The sequence below is a fragment of the Argiope bruennichi genome, chromosome 2 (assembly GCF_947563725.1).
Source record: "Argiope bruennichi chromosome 2, qqArgBrue1.1, whole genome shotgun sequence".
Lineage (NCBI taxonomy): Eukaryota > Metazoa > Arthropoda > Arachnida > Araneae > Araneidae > Argiope > Argiope bruennichi.
In genome coordinates, this window is record NC_079152.1 from 110,854,087 (window position 1) to 110,873,643 (window position 19,557).

Sequence of the window (19,557 nt, forward strand, 5' to 3'; positions counted from 1 at the left end):
AAATTATTCAATAGTGTTAAAGACTGAAAAAAATTAAACAAAAAAGTCTTGCATTGTGATCCTGATTAGGATTCAGAAGGGATTAATTCCTATGTATTCAAATTAGTTGAAATTAGTCGTTAATTGGCTGCAAAGATTCTACAAGGGCTTCAGTATCTGTGTTTACTATAGGAGAACTTTCATCCCTTTTTTTGGCTTCTTTTCGACTGATATTCAATACTCCATCCTAAAAAGAAAAAAAGAAAAAAAAAAAAACGTTCATTTAAAATATTTTTATAATTAATTGTGGCAACTAATTTTTAGACAAAATACAGAATTTTGTAGCAAACAGAGAGAGAGAGAATGCCCAACTTGAAAAGAAATCAGTCACAAATCCCCATCCGTCCTTCCAGCAGACCAGAGCTTCTTCAGCTTTTACTATTTGATATACTTTCTAATACAGAAAAGGAAATGGGGGGGGGGGGAAACCCAGAAATTTTCCTACCCTTTTTTTGTTTGAAAAAAAAAATCCAGATATTTGAGATATTCAGGCAATGGAAATTAAAATATACTAAATCTTGGATTTCATTATAAATAATTGAAATCTTAAATAAAATTATCTAATAAGTTTTAATATGATTTCTTGATTTAATTTTGCTTGCTAGTATTGAAAAATCCGATTGAAACAAATCATGCCAAATCTTTTACAACCTCAAAATTATATGAAACCCAATCCTAGATATGACTTGGGACTTTTTTATAAAGACTTCCATTATAATTTTATATATTTGTCTCATAATTCTACATGCAAACTAGTAATTGAGTTTACCTATGACAAGATGGTTCATAGTAGTAGCAACATAAATGATTCATAAAGAAATAGAAATAACAGTCTCATCAAAGAACTTGCTAATGAAATGTAAAGCTGGCATATATAAAAGAAGAATCCAATTCTGTTTCCAACGAAGAAAGGGAATTGAAACAAATGGCAAATAAAATTTTAAAACTTTTCTTTCCAGAAACCATTAATTTTTTTCAAAATGTAACAAAGTATAAAAGATTAAAGCAAAACATTATACAATAATTAAAATAATACAATTAATTTGCTAAGATATGACCAATAAAATTCAAATTAGAAAGACATGTATTAATTTGCCTTTTAATTTAGTATCCCAATTATTGTATTCAGGAAAATATTTTTAATACTACATATCTGAAACAATAATAAATAATTTTTAGTATAAACCTTGATATTCAGGTATATAACATTGATTCTGAAAAATATGAACTCTAATACTCATCAGTAATAAATATATTGTCATAAAAACGCAAGGATTCAATCAAAGAAAATAATTTCTCAAACTTGTAAAAGAAGAAAGATAATTTTTAAATTGTATCAATGAAACAACATTTGATAACAAAAATTTTAAAATAGTACAAGATATAAACCTTTTATTATATATATATATATTTAATATAAGCAATAGTTATATATTTTGAAAAAAATAAAGAAAATTACAGGACAAACAGAAAATGCAAATAGGAATTTTTAGTTTAAAAATTACTTTAAAAAAAACAATACAAATGTTAAACATGAGCAATATCAAAAGGCATTTTAAATTACTGAACACGACAGATTTAGATTTATTGATCCAATTTTAAAATTCTCACACAGTTACAGAAATTGAACATTTTGATTATTTTCAATCAATTAAGCATAAAAACCAAAATATGTTAAATCAAATTTCAAAAAGAGATATATTTTTTTTTAATTTGTGATGTTGGAACTATATTATTTATACCTAGTTAGCTTAGCAACCAGCTGGTTCAATGGGGACTTTAATATCAGATAAATCATTTAGTTATAATTTCATATCTGTGAAATCATGAAATTGTCAAACATTAAAGGTGTGTTACTTTAATTGTTATGCATGTGCTCCGTTTATTGCGAACATGAAACTTTATAATAGAGAACAGTCCCATGACATCATAGAACTATTAAATATGTAATTATTTGGTTCATTTATCTTATAAATCTAGCAGTATTGTAACTTCACTTTTTATCTGTCTCATAAATTACACAAATCTTAAACAAATTCCTTCTTTGAACAATTGAAAAAATGAAAACGATTTGAACTCCAGAGCAACAATTCCATCTAAAATATATGTACTATCTAATTTTTTTTTTTACATATACCTAAAAAATTGCCAAATTTCAGCAAAAATTTACATTTATTAAATTGGTATCATTAAAAAATAATTTAAAACATTCTGAAATAATGTAAAATTTATTTTTTGTGCAATAATATTTTTTTGAAGTTATCACAGGAAAACAAAAATATCAGCTTAATTTTTAATTAATTAATTTTTTTTAATTGCTCTGAGGTGCACATGCTCACTTTCCAAAGCGTATAAGTCCCAAATTTGGTAACTGCAGGTCAACCAGTCTAGCCGGTAGAGCATCAACACACATTCATCTTTATTATTAGTAGAGAGTCTTTTTAGTGTAAATAAACCATAAAAATAAAGGACATATAAAAATATTTAACAATATCCTGTATCTTAATAAAATCACTGTAATATCAGTTTATAATTTTCTGGAAGGCTTTTATTACTAGGACACATTATTTATATTATGGTTTCTTAATGATGATTCTAGTAGAAATATTTCCAAATGCATAAAAGATTATAATTATGTTTTATTCTACATAATTTCTAAAAGCTCTAACAATAAAAACTATTCATACCTTTCTGTAGTCATCAATATTCAAAAATACTGATGTGATGATACAAGCGATAACATTTCCAAGTAAATATATCATAACATATTTCCAGCTAATCCTAAAATCACATAAACAAAATATAAGTATTTGATAATATAAAAGAATTTTATAAGACAATTTAAGATTAGAAATTCAACATTAATAATAATAAAGATATTAAATATTCTTACAGATTCTTATCATTTAGAACTTTTAGAATGTCACCAACTATTAAGTTAGAAAATCCAATTCCAATCATTTGAAGAGATGTTGCGATACCCATAGCAGTCCCAATAGTTGATTGAGAAACAACTAAAGGAATAGATGGCCACATACTTGCCTGATAAAAAGAGAGAAGAAAATAATCATATATGAAATTTCCTCATTATTAGCTAAGGAAACAATCTATAAAAGTTACTTTTCAGTTATATACATGAACACTAACAGGTTCAATAATATCATACAATTGTAACTCTATTTCTGATAAAAATTACATTTTGTTCTGATAACAGAAGTATAATTATAAATGTTTGATACCTTAGGATTCTATTCATCAACATGTTTTGTAGATAAGTGTTTTTTTTATATTAAATAATATTTTATATTATAAAATTTTATTTCATTTAACTAATATTTCAACTAATATTTATGATTTTATAAAGATGCCAAATTTTGATGAATACATCTTTAAATATTGCTATTATTGCCACATTTTTCATTTACTTGTTTTGCTCAACAATCGTTTCTTTCAAAATTTTTTTTAAAAAATCCAGATTTCTCCTTGTTTATTAAACTCAGTTTGAAACTATATTGAGTAATATCTGCACTTTTGACATTATATATATATACGACCTATACAAGATTGAGTAATAGAAGAAGGGGGAAAAAAACCTTAAATTCACTTTAGTTAGTTTCAGTACATCTAACTTTCAAATCTACAGCAATAAATAACTTTTATTACAAATGGCAACTTTTAAAAACTTGTTTTTAATCAAGAGCATTGTTTACTTTTATTTTGAAATTTATGCATTTGGATAAGATTGAAAATTATTAACTGGGAACATACAAATACAAAAGATATATATAAAAAATACAGTCATAAGAAATTAATAAATTTAAACAACATTTTAATACAAATTTGCTTCAGATAGAAGCTGTATCATAATAACCTTAACAATATAGAACTTATAATTATTTCCTGAATAATTTTTAAGATGAAAAATGAAAATGTAAAATTTATATGTAAAATACAGTTTTCTTTAAGTGAAATAATAATAAGATGAAAGACATTCATAACAAATTTTATGAATAATGACATATTAAGCATTGGTTCTTATAAAACAGATAAAAAGACATATATAATATCATTGAAAATAAAACAAAAGCATACTCACTGCTGCCACAGAATATGCAATACCTAACCAAGTAGTAGAAATCAAAGGATGTGCTTGTGAAAATGCTAGCAGTCCAAATACAGGTAATGTTAAAACAGAACATACAATACAAAGAATTCCTCTTTTACCAAAAATATCCTAAATAAAGTTACATGCATATTAAAACATAATTAATGCAAAAATGACAGTTTTTATTAAAATGTTTATGCAATTAAAATAACAAATTTCTAAAATTCACTGATTCAAAGTATAAAACATATATGGTTTAAATAATGACTACACTATAATGATTTTTTTTTCATTATAAATAAAATATATATCTAAATAAACATAAAGATATAAAACATTTAAATATATATTGATTTATAAAAAAGATTAGTTGATATTAATATAAAGCATGTTCTCCACAGAATATTTTAGGAAATCAAAATTAAAGCAATATCCATTCATGATATAATAAAACTAAAAGCTTTAAAAACAAGATATATTAAACATATTACTAAAGAAAAAAAAAATTCAAAGCCATATGATTATAGATTTTTGGAAAATAAAAATGTATTTAACATCTTAAATTCTATGATTACATACGAAAAAACAATACATGCTCCAGTGAAGTTTTGAAATGAATGATTGTTAAATTTACACATGACTATTTTTATGAATAACTTGATGCTTGATAAAAATTTACAAACAAAATTGTTTCTATTTTTCATCTTCTTATATATAAATCTATACCATTCAACATATCAGGAATAATAAATTTCTTTTTTGAAAAGAAAAATATTGCAAATTTTTTCTTCATATGAATCATGATGGAAAATATTGATATATTCCAATTATTAAAAAGTGGAACATAAAGTTTAGTATGAAATATTTATGGCTCAAAAATCTTTGTGAGATTTAAAATTTTTAACCTCAAGTCATATTAATGAATCCAAATACATAAATAACAAAGAAAATCGTTCTTCAATTCTCTAAAAGAAATAATAGTAATAATAAAATAAAACAAAAGCATATAATACTTACAATAAGACCACCTAAAAATGGAGATAATAAAAGTGAAACATCATACACAGCACCAGCCATGTATGCAGATACATTGTCATCATAATGGTATTTGACACTTATGAATTTGCTGCAATGATAAAAATATAAGTTAAATAATGCTAATTTATTTCAAAAATAAATTATTGTAAAAACATTCAATACAATTACTTTTAAAGCTAGTTATCAATTGAAGAAATTAATAAATAATTCAAAAGGAGAACTAGAAAGAAAGTTAAGCACACAGAAGTCTTGTTCTTTTCCACTATCATTACTGCCCGACTAAAGATATAATCTATGCAATCATAAATGTAATAAATTATGCTTAATAGCATCTTAATTAATAAACATGTAACAGAATTTAAAAAGAAATGAATTGATTTTATGATTCAATAAAATCTACAATACTTTTTTGATTACAAATATTTTAGAAAGGTACTTCAAAAAATTATAAATTTTATTAAACTTTTATTAAATTTCCTATGTTAAATGCTTATAATTAATTTGTTATTTATAATCAATTTCAGGAATTAAAACACCATAATATAATATTATGGCGCTATGCATATTATAAGTAATCTTAGCATTATAAAATCCCAAAATGTTTTAAAATTAATTAGATATTAAGTGCAACTTGAAAATTCCTTATTTAGACACAATCTAAAGCCATTTTATAATTACTGATTCTATATAATTTTAATATGATAATGTTTTTAAGCAAGCATTATTTCAGTAAATTGTGTAATGTGTTAAAGAATGTAATAGCTAAAATATTCATTGTTAATGCTACATAATTTACATACATTTTTGAGTCCTTGAGCTTAATAATAAATTATATTTATTCCAATTAAAATAATATTTTTAATTAATTGCAGATTATGATTTGCTATTAAAGCTGCCTAAGAAAAACACCATTTTCTTTTGCTTTTTTCATTAAAAAAGAAAAACGATATCCCACCGGAAATACATTCAACGCGATTTTATTCCCTCTTGGGATTGATCAACATGTTGCCATCTGCAAAACGAGACAGCTAGAAATATTTCTTAAATAACATTGCCCTTATAAAACTAAATAATTAAAAATATTTATACATTTTCAACATTTGCCACTAAAATTCACTAACATAGGATAAATAATAATAATAAAAAAAGAGTATGCAACATTGCAGGACATTTTGAAATTTATTTCATTTTGCATGCAAAATCAAACCTAACCTACAAAATACCATTCGACAATGTTTTAAAATAGACATTCAAGTTTTAAATTTAAATATATATAAAAGACTCTGTAAGAAATGTATTCAATTCCACAATCTGGCAAAATTACCAATTTAAAAAAAATAAGCAGATAGTCATGCTCATTCAAAAATTGATAGCATTAAACTTAAATAAATATATAAAATAGTTGAAATTTAACTTTCCGTTAAGAAATATGTATATTCATTTAAATTTTTTTTAAGCTTAAAAAATTCTGTGCATGAATACATTCAAATTACATACAATATTAAATAATTGAATGAAATAACTTCATTAACGCTCAATGGTTTTGAATCTCAACTTTATAATTTGCTTAATTAATTTTAAATATCTAAAATATCAAAATTTCAGACACATGGGCATAATTCTCCAATTCATCTGCATATTAAATTTTAATTTCATATTTATTTCATACTGCTATTAAAATTTGAAAACAAAATGTTCCTTTTTTTTTTTTTTTTAATATTCAATTTAATTTATTCCCTTAAACTCTTACCTGGCATCAGCAACAAATGGAAATACACCATTATAAAAAAACATGATGGAAAGTATAAGAAGCCAATATGATAATGAAAAGTGCTTGACATCAGATATGCGCTGAAAAAGAAAAATGAAATACATTTAATAAATTTTAAAACATAACACTAAATAAACCCAGAAAGCAAAAGAAATGCATTTTGTTATTTCAGGAGAAATAGTAAATGCAAAAATGCACAAAATACAAAGCAATTTTTTGTTATTTTTACTAATATTAAGCACTACTATAAGCACTGCAACTAAAAATTATCCAATTTTCCAGAGTTAATGAATTGCTTAATTAAGCAGTAAGAGAAGGAAAATAAAAATATACTTCTTTAAAAGAAAATCATAATACACAAAAGGAAAACATTATGTTTTCATTTCTTTGGTACTTGAAAAATTAAAAAATACATCAAAATATGAGAGCTAACAAGCACACAATATACATAACATGCAAGTATCAAAAAAAAAAAAAAAAAAAAAAAAAAGTAAAATTTGTTATTGCATGCTGTTTAAAGAAAAAAAAAATTATCTATACAGTCATTTTATTTGTAATTTTCAATAAGATTTTGTGCAAAATTACCTTTTTGATTGAAGAATCAATGATAGTACAACAAAAATTTAAGTCAAAAAATTTTAAAAAAATCAATAATTTCAAAAAAAAAAAAAATTATAAAGACTATGTACGTTGGTTTCACACAGTATTTTAAAATAAAATAAAAAGCTCACAAAATTTAAATAACTGTTTGATTTCAATGAATGAAATAATATAAAAAATACATGTATAAAACTAAAATGACTTGTATTTTATATATAAATAATGATGTCTCTTAATATCCGTGTCAGAAATAAAAGGAATTATTTCTAACATACACTCTAGAAAATTGATGACTGTTGCAATTTCTCATGCTCTGAGCAAAGGGATACAAATTCATAATACCAACATATTTCTTTTCAAAAATATCTAAGATTCCTTTTCCTCAGTCAATACATGTCAAAAAAAAAAAAAAAAAAAATCCCCAATCAGAATTTCTTAGTAAGATCACTAAAGGAAAAATTTTCTGGCATTCTGCTCTTGCATTACAATATAAACAGATGCATCTCTTTATAATTTATCCCCCCCCATGTACAAAATGATAGCATCAGGTGGTGAAATAAATTAAATTTTATTGTTAAAGTTTCATCTTTTCAGCCACACATCTGCAAAACTGCATGTGTGTGTGTGTTGGATTAATATAATAAATATGATGATGATTCAAGTTTTTCTTACCACTAATTTAGATTGAGTATTAATGGCATCCAACATGCCCAGTTTTTTAAACCCATGAACATCCAAGAGCCCAACTATTAAAGCTGAAATAAACCCCAGTCCACAGAGACCAGCACCTGATAATAAATTGATAAAGAAGATATTTTAGTTTATAGAAAAAGTAGAATATATGGAAAATTATAAAAAGAAATTCAAAAATTCTTTTTTGTGGTGGATTTTTTAAAAAACCAAAACATTCTGATCTGCATACCATTGAGCCTTAAAAATAAATTCCACATGAAAATGAAGAGAACAGTTCAGTTTATTCATTCAAAAATTACTTCTAATCCATGTAGTTTTTATTTCAGAATTTTCAAAAATCCTATGCAGTATAATGAAAAAGAAAATTCGTAAGTAAATCCCTTATAAAACAATTTTAGAAAAATAAACATTGAAAAAAATATTTATGACTTGTATAAAGTATATAGCTTTCCAATTAAAATATTTGTTGTTCAAGATTTTTAATTCTGTTATGTTGTTCTAGATTTGCTGCCAAGAAGTATTTGTTTTATTAGATATGTTTATAAAAATCTAAAAATTTAATAAAAAAAATTACAGATATACATAATAATTGACATATAAAACACTAAATTACAATATTGAAGGCCTAATTAACTTAGCTTTGATGTAGCTAACAAATAAAAACTCAATTATATTAGAAAAGTTAATAAAAAAGAGGATATTTCATTAAAATTTCAGCTTTAAATTCAGAAGAAAAAGAAGAAGCACAAAAATAATTAACAATCTTACATGATATTGCACAACATTCTAAATGTTGCATATATTAATTATTATACTATAAACTGAAAATCAATATAATGGTTTACGTTATTACATAATTAAGTTTTCTTTTCAGAAAACCAAACAACGGCATTTTTTTAATTCTGAAAATGCTTCATAATTTACAAAAATTATTTAATGCTTGATATTTTTATTTAATGACTAACAGGAATAATACAGGGAATGTACAGGGAATACAGGAAGTGATACTTCCCTCAAATACAGGGAAATCATTGGCACAAAAGAAAAAGAAAAAAAATCCAAAAAAGTGACATGAAACAACATGAGAAAAAACAACATTCAAAAAGTACGAATTAATAGCCGACATACAGAAAAAATTATCAAAACTAAAGCCCAACTGACTTTACTATTCATTTCAAAATATTTGTAAATGTAAAAGAAATCAAAAGCATACGATTTTCACAAAGACACTTTAAGATGTATATTGTCTAAGAAAATTTAAATGTATATAAGACAACAAATATGAAGGAAAAGTAAGCGTTTTATTGAAAATATATCTTTGCAGCATATTTTAGTAAACATTTCTTTAATATTCAACGAACCTTTGCAACTTATTTCGGGCACACAGCAATTTTTTTCTGTTTCTTACATCCCCCCCCCTCCTGATTCATTGAAACGACTCAATCAGTTTTCGATAGTTTACTTTTGTGCATTAGTCACATTGGTAGAACAAGCAGCTTACTTATATGCAAGATTCAAATGTGAAAGAAATGTTTGAGACCATGGTACCTCATTTTTTTCAAATGAATAATTTTCTGTAATTTGGTAACATTGCCAAATATTTTCTTTGCACTTTCGTTTAAAACTAATTTCTTTAGTTTGTGACAATCTAGTCTAATTTCTTTAGACTAGACTGTCACAAACTTTTTTTTTTTTTTGCTGAGACATTTTGCTCTGTAGCTCCTTGTTAGTGGATTCATGCTCTTACAAAGACTTCTACTAACTTAATCTTTAAGATAGTTCTTTTCATACAATTGAACTGAAGATTTATTTTGTGATATAAACTTATATTTCATTGCTTGAACGGCATTTAGTCTATTTGTTTCAGAAGTGATGACCAAGTTTATGATACTAAAATGCAAACCATCTTTGGTTCATAAAAATAGATGAGCATGGCAAATGCCTTTTTTTTGACACTAGTGGAAATTGTACAGAATTTTCAACTTCTATCCACTGGCTTCTTCTGCTGTGGTTGCTGTAAACTGGAAGCAGGATACATGTGTACTTCCAAGTCATAGACAACCCTTTCTGCAGCACTAATGGCATTAATAGCCAAATCAGAAACATCTTTCGTTAATGTCAAAGAAAGAGAAAACTTCTGATGAAGAAGATGCTGTGGATGGATCTGTGGAAGAATCAGATTGCAACAGCAAATTATACTAGAGCATCTTCATCTGCAATGTTCATAAACATTCAACATATGCTTCCAATACAAATTTTTTTTCTTTGAATTTCTTTACTACTTTCAATCATGACTTTAGAACTAAAATGGAAAGTCTTGCAACGCTTCCATCATAAATAGATTTTGTAGGAAAAATCCCCTACTGAAAAATTGTAGATTTTTTTTTGTTATAAAAAGTAGAAAAAAGATGAGGGACCTCCCACCCAACCAAAAAACGAAAAAAAAAAAGGTGGAAAACAATGGATATGCAGAGGATTCACATCCCTGCAAATACTTAATGATATAACAATAGCATTCTGACAAAAAAATATAAGTGACTTAACTTTGAAAAACTAATTATTTTTAATACATTTTTTTCATACAATTTTGATTATTCTTCCTACTGAATATACAAAAATTATCCAAATATATAAAATACATCTAATTTTCAATACCAAATAATGATTATCATTTTACATTATACCAATTAGCAATCCTGAAAGACTAACAATCAAGACACAAAGGAAAAAAAATAAAAGCGGCAAATAAATTAAAATGTAAATACAAAAAACTAAATTACTTACCTATCCATAATGTATATTTTATACCAACTGCATCAGTTAATTGGCCAGTGAAAATGAAATTAAGAACACTCCCCAATCTCGAAAATGCTAGAGTGATACCAAATGCCATCGCTAATTCTTTCCCAGCAAACCAAAAAGAAGTTATTCTGTTCTGTACAACTTAAAAGAAGAAAAAAAAAAAAAAAAAAATCTGAAGTTGGTATCAGTGTTTCAATACATATATTATGAGACAATCAGCCTTTCATCCTTTCAGTGGGTCAATAAACTGAGGACCAAGCATGCTTGGGAACTAAACAATGGGGGTTCTGCTTTAGGCTGACCACCTAACCGGGACAATATGCCTTGTACTCCAGGGTCCACGGTCAAAAAAGCAGATATGGATACTGTAGGCCTTGGGCCACATGGGATGTCACGCCACTGAGTTTAAATTAGCTAATGAGACGGTAATATTCCACGAGCCATTTCTGATTTGATGAGGGCAGTAAGTTGCTTTTAATAGTAAAAAGATATCTACATTTGTACTCTTATTGCATTTACATGTAAATTACCTATTACTAGTTGCTAGCATTATTTAAATACAAATGAATTATTATAATCAATTAATATGAGTGAAATTAATTAATCAGGATGAAAATTTTAAATATAAAGAATCTCCCCCCTTCCTTTTGTTACTAACAAATAATAATTTGGATTGGAAAATATTAATAGTTAGCCCCAAACCTAAATTTTTACCCCAAGCAAATAGCAATCAATTGCATTTTACTGCAACATTACATGATTGTGATACTGAACATAACTTTGATTGCTGTTGAGCAAATAAAAAAAATATGAGCACATAATTCAATCCTAGCACATTTTCAAGTTTAAATAATTCAAAGAGTAAACAATTAGCTACTTTGATCAATAACATTTGAAAAGTTGAAAGCAATTTTATCAGTTTATCATCAATCGTTTATAGTTAAAATTGCTGGTTAACTGATAAATGGTTCATTACAATATTGAACAAAAATGATAAACAAGAAAGATTACACAAAAGGAAAAAAAAGTAATAAATATGCTTAAATAAATTTTAAAAATTTACATATATTGACAAAACAGTGGAGATGAGATTAAAAATTATGAACTAAATTAAAATGATATAAACTTACTAGTCAATGATCCATTGCCAGCACCAAAAACAAGTCTTCCAACAAGCATCAGAGGAATCATATATGCTGTCCCTCTGTAATGGGTACCAAGTGCAAAAACACAAGACCCAATAACACACAGAGATGAAAAGAAGAGGGCTCCAACTAACAGAAAATATCAATTTAAAAAAAAAATCATTTTATCTAATTATCTAAATAAAATTATCCTCAAAAATATATATTTATCTATAAAATTGCTAAATCATTTAATTCTCAACATCTGGCCAAACATGGTAATATTTAACTGGAACTTTCTTACAATGGGAAATACTAGGCTTATTTAGAAAATAGATCTTTTAAAATTCTATTTCATATATCATTTTAAAGAAACATCCAGATTTATCGCCATGTAGATAAACACTTTTCATAACAAAATAATAAAATGTTATTTATTTATTTACTGTGATATGTTGAATGCCATGGAAACTGAAACCACAATAACAAAAAATGAAATAAGGAAAATAATTATGATTCAACACTTTCCTGAATATGAGAACACCTCGTAAACAACAAATGATAAATATTAAAACAAATAATAAAAAAATGATGACATGCTAAAAAAAGAGAGAAAATGAAATTAGACTGCCCACTTCAATACCAGAATTTTAAATAATTTTTGTGATTTTTAATTTTCTAATTTGATTCCTTGTTAAATTAAAAAAAGAATCTTTTTTCTACAATGGATCAACAAAGAAAATCTTAAAATTCAATTAAAAAAAAAGGTATTTATTATTTTTGCTTTAAATTAGAGAGAAACGTTCAAAAAATCATCCATAAATTTTTTAAAGGTAACTGAATTAGAATGTCAGAAGCATGAATTTTAAGTGTAATCCTAAAAGTTTTAGGAAAAAAGTGGAGAAGTGAAAATTTCTCTAAATTCAGTAAATTATGTTAGAGTATTAATTATGTTAGAGAGCAACAGTTGTCATTTAAAATTTTTCAGAATGACAATTGTTGGTTCACTTTACTGGTATACTGATTCTTTGCATAGTATAATTAGAAACAATACTATGGTTAATAGAAATAAAAAAAAAAGTCGTACAAAACACAAAATATTATAGAATAAATACTAAAAATCAGGCTACAAGATGTATTATGTTAACATTAAAACTCCTGTATGTTACATTTATACTTGAATACCACAGATACATACACACAAATGCTTCTTTTATAAATATAGGCTAGATGTTATATTTTATCATAAATCTCTGGACAATATTAGTGTTTCGGTGTGATTCTTAAAAATATTTATATAAAAGTTTATACAGTTCTTAGGAAAAACAATAAAAGAATCCAATCTAATTAACAAAATGTTACTCTAATTCTATGAAAATTAAGAAGCATATCTTGAAAAGAAAATTGATTTATTTCATTATCTATGATTTAAAATGCATTTTCTTATAAAGCTAAGAAATTTCATTTATTAGACAAATAAATGAATAGGATCCTTTATTTTATATTATATTGAATAAAATTTTATAAAAACACATAAGAATTCCAATCAGATTTTTCTAAAAGTAGTAATAAACTAAATATGAATACCTGAATTTAGAAGATTAAAAATTTGTAGATTTAAATTTAAAGAAGATAACATACTTACCTTGATTGCCATATTTATCAATAAGAAAGCCAGCTCCAATTACAACAAAAGCATTTCTAAAGGAAAAGGATAAAATAACTGCAGTATATCAAAAAATATTTTTTAAATATTTTTTAGCACAAACACAAAATATGTTCATCTGAAATTAAAGTAGGATGCAAATAATATTTCATTCATAAAATGCGACATTTCTCATAATATATTACTTTTTGTTTATGAACAACTTTATTCAAGAATGCATTTTGATAAATAATATAAAAAAAGAAAATTAAATTATTCACATTAACAACATATTGATAAGATTATTACCAAGGATATTATTTCTTTTGAAGGATGCTTTTGAGTATTGGAAAATTATTGCTAAGAATTTGGAGATTTTAGCTTCATACCCAACAAATGGAATAATCTTTTAGAATCAATATAATATGTGCCTCATAGTACAAGAGCATCTAAGCTTCAATACAAAAGCTCATAATTTAGAATAGGTTTAGGTACAAAGTCATGAACATTAGAAAAGGAAATTTATTAAAACAAGCATATGCAAAAATAATAAGGCGAATCCAAATTAAAAGAATCAATGGAATAAATCTCTGTATTTAATGAAAACAATTCTAATTTCCAGGGAAGTGAGATTGCATTCTTCTAAAATAAACAAACAATTAGCATTCAACTATTTGAGGTTCTTCGATATTTTTGATAGAATATAAACAATTACATCATGATAGTAAAATTTTATTTTAAAACAATCAATAAAGCAAAAACACTAAGATAACAGACATGCATGTATACATATATATATATATATAATGCAAAAAATAATAAGATTTCCTATCTGGATACCCCATATAAGTATAATTCATAACACAGTGTAAGTGAAATTTGCAGCGTACATATTTTCTTCAAATTCCTTCACTTTGATTAAAAATTATTTTGACTTGATGATGTTTTTGAATGAATGGTTAGCTTTAACATTTAACTGTTTACAATTTGTACAGCAAAAGCCCATATAGGACGTCAAAAAATCGGCAAATGTCAGATCAAAAAGGTGTCGGATTAACAGAAATGGCAAAATAGAGGAAGTTCATTAAAGCTCATTTTAATAATAAAACCTATGTTTATTGGACTAAATGTACGAACTTACACAGAAAATAATAGTACATATAACAAATACTACAAACAACCTACAAAAAATATAATTGATGCATACAACAAATATGATTTAATATATGAACAGCAGCTTATTATTTGTACCAAGATCAACATGCAGTCATTTGCTTTCCCTTCCCATAATCCCTTACTTGCCCTTCTGAAAATACTGAACTGCTAGAATTCCGAATTACAGTCAGCACTATATTCATGATATCATAAGATGAAATTTCTTTTCCTTGCTGATGAAAAAGATTTTTCTCTTTTTCCATACTTTTTACATCTTTGATAGTTGAAAACACTTCAACTAAAAGATAAATTATGCCATTTATTTAGTATAATATTTTGTAAGACTAAGCATTTTATCAGCAATAAAAACTTGATATTGCATTCAAAGCAAAAATGGCTCTATCTTATTTTTTAATAATGAATGATTAAAAATTATGCAACTTTCAAAGAAAATTTACATTCAGATAAAAGATTTGCAATAAATCAGAACAGAAAATATATCAGGTAGAGATAAGTAAAGTTGCGAAAGGAAAATTAGAACAAAGTAAAAACTTAGATAAGATTAAAAAAATGACACAAAATAAATTTCAAATAAAAAGAATGAATTCCAAATTGAAAATAGAATCATGTATTCATGTATTAAGTTTTACTTCAGGTTGTAAACCTAAATAATCACAAATTTTTAAATTAATAAATGTAACAGAAGTAATAGATAACATCAAAATCTACTAATATATTTGTAATTTATAGTTGTAAACCTAGTAATAGATTTCATTCAATATTTAGTCAACTTTTCAGCAAATCCTATTTAGCTATATAACAGTCATTTTGTAATAAATTTATCATAGTTCCTATATTTTTTTATTAAAAGATAATTTCACAAAAGATAATAAAATTTAATTAAAGTTATAAAATAATACATTACATATTATAAATCATTTTTAATGGAATGTAAGAGAAGTATTTGTATTTGTGATATCATAAATCCATACTTTATTTCCTAATGACAATACAAATGCATCTTTTTCTTTGAATTGGACTTGAATTGAAATTGAATTTCTTTGAACATATTTCAATGGCTAGCTTTGTAAGCTTGATCAGCTACCAATATCAATTCATCTCATTCTCTGAAAGAGATTACAAACATCTTTTTAATGGTAGATTTTATATCTTTAAGCCAGGCATAAATCAGTGTCTTGGGGGGGGGGTATATATATTATCTTAAATTCATCTAGTTTTTAGAATTACTACTAGATGATAGCAATCCCAAATTTGTTTTATGCATTCTCAACAAAACACTATCAAATCTGTAAACTTATTAAAGCTGCTTATGGAAAATCATCATCCCCTTTGTGCTTTCTAAATTTTAATAAATAAAATAATTTCTCAAGAGAAATATATTTAACCTAATTATTACAATTTAGAACTCAACAAGTTGTCATCAACTAAACAAGACAACTAAAAGATATTTTATAAATAATGTTGCCATCATCAAAATAATACATTTTCAACAAAACTTGCTCTCTTTCAACCGAATCAGTTGTGGACAGTTGATATGCACTTTTCATCTAATATAAGTTCTCATCTAAAGCATCTTGCTAAAATTTTAAATATGCATATTATTTCCACCATATTTCCTGCCTTTTTTTTCCCCTACTGTATAAAAAAAGTTTTACAGTTTTATCAATATATTGCCATCTGGTATTTTTAATGATATATTAATTACATTCACATATACATAAGAAAACAATTAAAAAGTTAAAATATCTGAATTGTAAACATTAACAATTGTAATAATAATCTTAAGAATTTGAAGACTCATTTTACATTCATAGCTCAGTTGTGAATAACTATTTTCTCTTCACATAATACCCCAGTGTTTTTCTTGGCGGCAGATCAGCATTTCTGTTTTATTTGACACATGTGACACAATGCATACATTTTTCACAATAATTAATATTTTAAAGTTCAAATTTATAATCAATCGAGGATGACTACTAATTGCCTTGAATTATATCATATTAATTCAATAAAGTGTTTACTACTTTGCTTGAGAAATTTTTTAAACTAAAGTTAATGAATGAATGAACTTGAACTGCTTAGTGAAGTAAAAATCATTCAGACAGATTTAGAAAATTTAATTTCCATTAAAGACATCATACATAAATAACAATATCAAGATTATTAAAATAACTTACGTCCATGAATATACAGCATACAATAAATTGTATTCTTTTGGTGACATTCCTAAACAGTCAGAGCAGCATGTTGAATTACCTGTGTTGTTACCACAGTGATAATCCTACAAATAATTAAATGATAATAGTTACATATAAATTATTTAACTCACCAGATTTCAACAAAAAATAAAATTTCAAATAAAAAAAAAAACCTAGAGTAAAAAATTTTTTTATGCATTTAACATTTTTACTGTACACATAAAATAAAATAAAAGTCACAAAAAAATTTAACACAAACCTTTTCCATTTGATCTTGCATGACACTTGGCATATCAAAGCAATAATATGATCCAAATGTCAAAAGACAATTGAAAAATAACACTGTGAACCTGTAGGATGCTGTAGAAAAAAGGGAAAAAAATTATTAACAAATACTAATATAAAATTAATAATTTTAATTTTAATGCAATTTTATAATATTTAAAACAACTAATTATAATTTTTATTACCTATCATGAATAAAACAATTATGCTAACAGGAATTTTTAAAAAGTTTTTGAATCCCTCCCCCTTCCCACCATCTAAAATTATACAAAAAGGAGATGAAAAGACCAGGAAAATCAATCTCAGTCGATTTTCCAGAATCACTGAAGGTGTGAATTAATTTAGTTAAACTAATGCCCATTAAAAAATAAAAAAAATCCCTCAAAATTTCGGTTTAGATGAGAAAATTCAAATCCAAAGTTTCGTAATATAGAAGGAGATTATTGAATTCAATGGGTTTAACATGCATCAGGCCAGTTTACACAGCAGAAGTTTTGAAAAATTAAGTCACATATTCACAGTTTTTAATTCCAAAGTCAAGGTTATAACTATGTGGCACTGAATATGTAAATTAAAGCTTTAAAAAAATCTAAAAGCAGATGTATTCATGAATGAAACATCAAGAATATTCTCATTTGAGAGAATCATTGTAGAATGGGCCATTACAAACTGATATTTCCTTTAACATATCCCATTGCTGTAAAAACTTTTATTTTAAAAAAAATCATTAAAATAAAAATCAATTCAATTAAAAGAAAACGATGCAAAAATTTTCCTTGCTCAATGATAAGAGCCAGCACTTAGTTAAAAAAATACTGCACATACTTCTCACTACAATATTCTATATTATTTTAAAAGCGGGGAAATTTTTCAAATAAATACATTGTGAAAGGATAAAATTTTTCAAATTTATTCTTTCAAATAAAGCGGGAAAGTTTTAAATAAATTTATTGAAAAATAAATTTTTTTAATAAATATAAATGAATTTATATTTATTTAATAGAAATTTTTCAAATAAATACAATAAATAATAGTCACTTACGTTTTTCTACATCTTGGCAACACATTTTTACTGAGTCAATGAAATATATTGCGCTTAAAAAATTACAAGTAAGACTAAATTAAAGTGATTCACTTTATTAACTAAGAAATAATTCCATTGCAAGAACTTCTTATCACAAGATGTATGTGATTAAACAACTCGTGAGATTCAAGAATGTCAACAAAACTGCAAAATATCTTTAAATAACAGAAAATATGGTCAAAGATTAAACTGCATTTCTTGAACCTCGGAGGTTAACAATTTCAAGTATAGCTTTACTCTCAAACTACAAATTTTATGCAGAACATGCAGTTAAATTCTCTGCACTATAATATATCTCCGTAATTGTCAAAAGTAATTATGTATGATGAAGGTGGACAAAGGAAGGAAGGAATGAGGTTTGTTTTCCGGCGTATGCTCCTGAACGGATTCTTAGCTTGTGCCGGGTTCACAAAAATCAAAACTCGAATATCACAAAAATTTTTTTAAAATCTGTCAGAAGCCACAAGGAAAGCCAACATAGCCTTCACTTTATCACGACCCTGTACGGAGAAATCACAAATCCAGTCAAAAGAGAGTGGAACACAACCCAACTTAGCACGGAGAGAATTTCTCGCTGACTCGTATCTACTGCAAGAAAGAACAAAATGTTCACAAGTTTCTGGAATCTGGCAATGGGCACAATTTGGTGATTCAATGAGCCTACATTTATGAAGAACTGCATTTACTGGAAGAGTCCTAGATATTAATCGTAATATTAAAACCTCATTACGTCTAGATAAATTAATTTTTTTAAGATTGAAAGAAACAAGCCATTTGTATTTTTCATAGTATTTAGAATTTTCCCATTCTAAATCTTGTTTATGTCGTATGATTTTAGTGTAAACTGAACAAGTGTCTTCGGGCGAGATCCAGTCACAAATATTTGAAGAAGTTAAAGCTTGCTTAGCTAAATCATCAGCCCGTTCATTTTCTGCAATTCCCACGTGGGCAGGAGTGTATATCAGTTCTAACGAGGAACATGTCTTTAAGGCATCAA

At 25.6% G+C, this 19,557-nt stretch overlaps 1 protein-coding gene across 1 annotated transcript; it reads right to left on the reverse strand.

The window, feature by feature from the left end:
• Window positions 1–64: 64 nt before the first annotated feature.
• LOC129957326 (major facilitator superfamily domain-containing protein 1-like) lies at window positions 65–18,816 on the reverse strand. The gene is made up of 13 exons (XM_056069599.1): window positions 18,519–18,816; window positions 17,451–17,551; window positions 17,171–17,274; window positions 13,818–13,873; window positions 12,179–12,322; window positions 11,031–11,189; window positions 8,226–8,341; window positions 6,933–7,033; window positions 5,162–5,270; window positions 4,136–4,273; window positions 2,933–3,081; window positions 2,727–2,820; window positions 65–226 (listed from the first exon to the last, which is right to left on the reverse strand). Exons 1-13 carry the CDS (start codon window positions 18,541–18,543, stop codon window positions 113–115), a joined length of 1,410 nt encoding a protein of 469 aa, XP_055925574.1. The 5' UTR covers window positions 18,544–18,816; the 3' UTR covers window positions 65–112.
• Between the last annotated feature and the right edge of the window lie 741 nt (window positions 18,817–19,557).

Bases quoted from the DNA above. Each gene is read 5' to 3' on its own strand.
- LOC129957326 (XM_056069599.1), bottom strand. From the start codon at position 18,543: ATGTGTTGCCAAGATGTAGAAAAAC. The intron at 3,082-4,135 runs GTGAGTATGCTT...TCTTTTTATCAG, and splicing joins TTGCATATTCTGTGGCAGCA to GCAAGTATGTGGCCATCTAT. The intron at 227-2,726 runs GTATGAATAGTT...TTTTCTTTTTAG, and splicing joins ATATTGATGACTACAGAAAG to GATGGAGTATTGAATATCAG.